Below are 5,063 nucleotides of genomic sequence, written 5' to 3'. Positions count from 1 at the left end.
GATGCCGAAAAAATCATTATTCACCGAATTCAAAGTTTTAGTTTAATTAATTATATAACAATATTTTAATGAACTGTATTAGGTAAAATTTGGAACTTGAACTGAAGCATGCCACCAAAATTCTTGCAAAATGCCATGTTCTTAATATTTGCTGGGAAAGGTATTGGGAAATTGTTAATGATTCAACTGTACACTATGTAGCCAAACTAAGTGGCCAATAAGAAGTCTTCATCAGAAAAGAAAAAGTCAGTATCTATGTTTTTTTTTACTTAATCATTTACAATTAAAAAATATAAGAAAACACCACCAATTGATCAAAGCCATCAGATTTGATTGAAGGCTACGAAACTCTATTGATTTTCATCTACCTCGATGTGATCCAGCTCTCTGAAATTGTCCAATTGGCTGCTTCATCGCAAGCCAATTCACGAACTCGATCCCAAGGTGAGGAAATGGAGAAGGAAGGAACAGAGCTTGATTGAGTTGAAACACAGTCTGGGAATTCAAAGGGACATCTTGGTGAAGTTGAGAATTCTTCAATTGAACATCTTGGGGACGTTGATTCTTCTTCTTCTTCTTCGCATCGATTCAGTGAAACAATGTCATCATCACCGGCCATGAATGGATGATCCAGGAGCATCTCAGCCGTCCATCGCTTCTTTGGATCCTTAACGAAGCATTTTCCGAGAAAATCTTTTCCTTCCTCGGATAACTCTGGAGGAATTCCAGGCAATTCATCGCTAACCCCAATCTCAATCAACAAAGCGGCCAGGTTTGTCCCTGGTTTGAAATTCCAAGCTGGTTTTCCAGTAAACATCTCAACAATGGCACATCCAAGTGCCCAAATATCCACCGCCGAATCATACACGTTTTCATTGACCGACTCTGGTGCGATATTCAGAGGAGTTCCCCTGATTTCCACCCTCCTCTGTTCTTCCCCATTCCTCTTCGCCAATCCAAAATCAGCAATCTTCACGTCACCATTACCAAACAAGAGAATATTTTGAAGCTTAATATCACAGTGAACGAACCCGTTTGAATGAACAAAGCGTAGTCCTTTAAGTATGGATCTTGCATATCTTCTAACATCATATTCCATCAAATTCCCGCCGCTTTTCGTCACCTGATCAGCCAAGCTTCCTTTATCAGCGTACTCCAAGAACAAATTATAACACTCCCCACCCTTTTCGACCGTGTAATTATCACCTAAACAGCGGATGATTTGCGGGCAAGAACCGATTCGATCAAGCACTTCCTTCTCGTTCTTCAGCGAAACAGAGTCGATGACTTCACAAGACTTGACAGCCATTAAAGGAGATTTGGAAAACCCAGTTTTGGGTAGTACCATATTGACAGTACCGAAACTTCCGAACCCAATCGTATCCCCTCGAATCCACTCCATTGCAACTCGCACTCAAGAATTCAACTGTGTTTTGGGAAAAAGAAAAGGATTGCTTTTGAGGCAAAATAAGCAAAACTGAGGTTACAGGACGTTATTGTGGCGCAAACGCTCCTTTTATACATGTGAAAGAGAGCGTTTTTAAATAATTTTGTATGCGACTTATTTTATTTGGTAAATCTGGTAGGCGCTCCACTTTATTGTATGGATGAATTGAATTTTCCTATGATTAATGCACGAGATTGGTGAGGATAATTTACTTGTTTCTCAACCTTTATTTGAATTTCCAAAAAAAAAAAAAAAACGGTTTACCTTCCTCTGTCTTGAAAAACGCCGTAGATATGACCCATCCTACAAGATTTTTTACTTGATACTTTTATATAACTGCACCCTTCGAACAAATGAGTTATGTTATACCCATGCGTGTTTTTAAAATATGAACTTAATTCATGTTTATTTTAATATTAGGTAGTCATTACATCAAGCGGAATTCCTACATCTTTATAAATAAATTTAATTATCTTCATGTTTATATATTAACCTTCATGTATATATTACATATATACATATTATATATAATATTTGATAGTTCGATAGTATTATCGTATATAATTTAGATTAAATAATATGTTTTAAATACTCCTGATGTAAAAATATATGTATTTATACGTAAGGATAGATCTAAGTTGAGACAGGTTAAAATTATTATTATTATTATATATTAAGTTTTTTCTATATATTTTTTATTGAAAATCTATTTTCGTCCCCTAAAAGCTTATAAGTTTAAGTTCGTCATATTTAACATAAAATCCTATATTTTTCCTTGTAGTTACATAATATGATTGAAATATGAATTATACAATTTAAATGAATATATATATATATATACACACGTCTGACATTCTTATATACATAAATGAATGATATAAGATTAAATTATAAAATTAAAAAGCTTTAAAGTGATTAGTTACAAAAGTAATGAAATTAAAATATGTTTGTCTTGTCTTACAATCTAAAAGATATGAGCATGACTCTACTAAAATTTATATTATCATTGTGTCTTAATGTATATATAAAATATTCCAAATAATAATATTCTTTTTATTATTAGATATCGATTGAAAGTTTTTTGAATAAATAAAAGTATACCATTGAGACTTTTTATGAGGATATGCTTAAATTTTTATTGTTTTAATAATTAATAATTTATCTTTTTTTACTCCTAATATATTTTATTTTTTATTTTTAATAATATTTTTATTTTTAGTAAAATAACTTTGATTCTTATTATTTTTATTTTTTGAATATTTCATAATTTTTTATTTTAAAAAGAATTATTTTTGGAAAATAAAGTCTTCATACTTTTTTAAAAATTAATAAAGTCTTCGAACCATCTAAAATAATCAATTAAGTCATTTTATCATGTCGTTATTCAATATGAATCGTCACGTTAGCTATGTAGCAATCAATGTCAAATTTCATTGGTCAGGGAATCAAATTGATTTTTTTTTCTTAATTTAAGGGTCCTAAATAAATCCACATACCATATTGGTTTTTTCCAACGTTTGAAAGTCTCAAGTACCTCTAAACCTTTTTTTAAAAAATAGATTTTCTAATTTATTAGAGGATTAAATTATTATTTTTATAAAAAATATTATTTAATATTTTAATCAATTAATTTAAAATAAAAAGCATAATATTTATTATTAGTACAATCCTCTTAATTCCATTTATGTTATTCACACCATTATAATTTACATGAACTATTATTTAAAGTATTTAACAATCACGTTTTGATATACTAGTTTATAGTTGATAATATTAAGTATAATTTGGTAGTTTTATTTTTGGATTTAATTTATCTTTGGATTTCATTTTCTGCCATCTCATGATCATGATGTCCAATTGTTCAAAATCATGTAAATAACAATACATCTTTACAATAAGTTTCAAATTATTAAAAATCATAATCAACTAGTATCTATATAAAATTTAAACAAATTAAATTAATAAAAGAGTAATCTGATGGGCAAACCAACATATAACTAAAATGGAAAACGTAAATAAGATTAATGACAAATTAAATTTTATTCAAATCCTTAAATCATGATTGTAGTTTCATGGATGAACCTACAAACTTATATATATCAAATTTGATATATACTTTTTAAAAATGATTATATGAAAGAGTTAAGTAAACCCGAATCTAGTTTATAGTTAGGATTAGTAATATAGTCTCCAAGTTATTTTATTAGATCGAACATTCTGCTTATTTTCTTGACAGGCATAAAACTATATTTTTATAATTATATATATGGTATTAGTAATATTACAATGATGATAAGTTTTATAAATAAAATAAATTAAATTAGATGGAGATGAAATGAGACAATTAATATGGCATGAGTGTCATGAGAAGGCGGTGTGGGTTAGAGATAACCATGGAATCCAGCTAGCCCAAAACTGCTGCTCATATGAAAACATTACCAGAGCGCTTTTAATCAAAATTGAATTTGGCCAACTTGTGCTAACCAAAACCCTATGTATCTCAAAATTCAATTAAGTTGGCACACATGTAGGCACGTTCTAAGACCCTGAAATTTGATGGCCACCGCCCTTGCTTTCAATCTTGCCCACCCAATCATTGTTTACTTATCTTTGCTTGCGTTACGGTTCATTGTTTTCCTCCCACATCTACTTTGGTTATTGCTTTTTAGGGAATTGTCTGCTGCTGTAAAGTGTAAACCTTTTCTTAAAATAACTGAACAAACTGGCACACAAGTTGTGTAGCAGAAAGTCTCACATCATAATTAGTGTCGAAGTGCATCGCATGAGAAAGGGAGTGTGGGGTTGAAGCATTGCTTAAAATGTGTGAGTTCCAAGTTTCTTATCTGAAAAAATGAAGGACGTCAACATATACCAAAGGCTGCACTGAAAAAGATGGCGCAAATCTTGGCCACCACCTCTCTCTCCTTGCCCCTTTTATTTGTTTAGTATTTCATTTTCTGGGCATCCAACTGTTTAGACGGGTGAGATTTACTGTTTAGGTATAGGGCTCACGTGTTTTTTTATTTGTTATTTTGTTTCTGATAGGAAGAGTCCAATTCACATGAAAGTGACGGCATATAATGTTAACTCCTTTTACCTTTATGAATTAAAAATTTTGGTAATATTGATTTTATTAATCATATATTTATATAAAATAAAAAATTATAATTTAAAGGATATTTTTACAATATACTTATTTATGAAATTTAGTAGATAAATATAATTACGAGTTTACAGTAATAATTTAATGTCTCACCCACTATAAACAGAAAGTCCAGTCACTCTATGTCTGAGACTATAGTTCAAGGTGTAAAACATTAATTTTTCATCCACCCTATCCTAATTAAAGGGACACCAGACTAAATTTAAAATTAACTTTATCCAATTTAAGGGTTTTCCCCATTCATGACATTAAAGTAATTACTTGTTATTAAACACCTACCATATTTATTTTTTAAATTCTACAATTAAATTTTTATTCAAATAAAAAAGAAATAAAGTGTTCAAAAAATATTATTACTATCATCTTTCATTCAACAGAAACAAAACTCACAAGGATAGTTAAATAATGAACAACATTGGCTGTTGCGTCAAGTTAAATTAATCAGCATGGGCG

At 30.0% G+C, this 5,063-nt stretch overlaps 1 protein-coding gene across 1 annotated transcript; it reads right to left on the bottom strand.

The window, feature by feature from the left end:
• Nucleotides 1–234: 234 nt before the first annotated feature.
• On the bottom strand, nt 235–1,447 carry LOC120121613 (mitogen-activated protein kinase kinase kinase 17-like). Its single transcript, XM_039140934.1, has one exon. It carries the CDS (start codon nt 1,400–1,402, stop codon nt 365–367), a length of 1,038 nt encoding a protein of 345 aa, XP_038996865.1. The 5' UTR covers nt 1,403–1,447; the 3' UTR covers nt 235–364.
• Between the last annotated feature and the right edge of the window lie 3,616 nt (nt 1,448–5,063).

This window comes from Hibiscus syriacus, unplaced genomic scaffold (genome assembly GCF_006381635.1).
Source record: "Hibiscus syriacus cultivar Baekdansim isolate YM2019G1 unplaced genomic scaffold, ASM638163v2 tig00110377_pilon, whole genome shotgun sequence".
In the NCBI taxonomy this organism is placed as follows: Eukaryota; Viridiplantae; Streptophyta; class Magnoliopsida; order Malvales; family Malvaceae; genus Hibiscus; species Hibiscus syriacus.
This window is presented reverse-complemented; position numbering and strand designations above follow the sequence as displayed.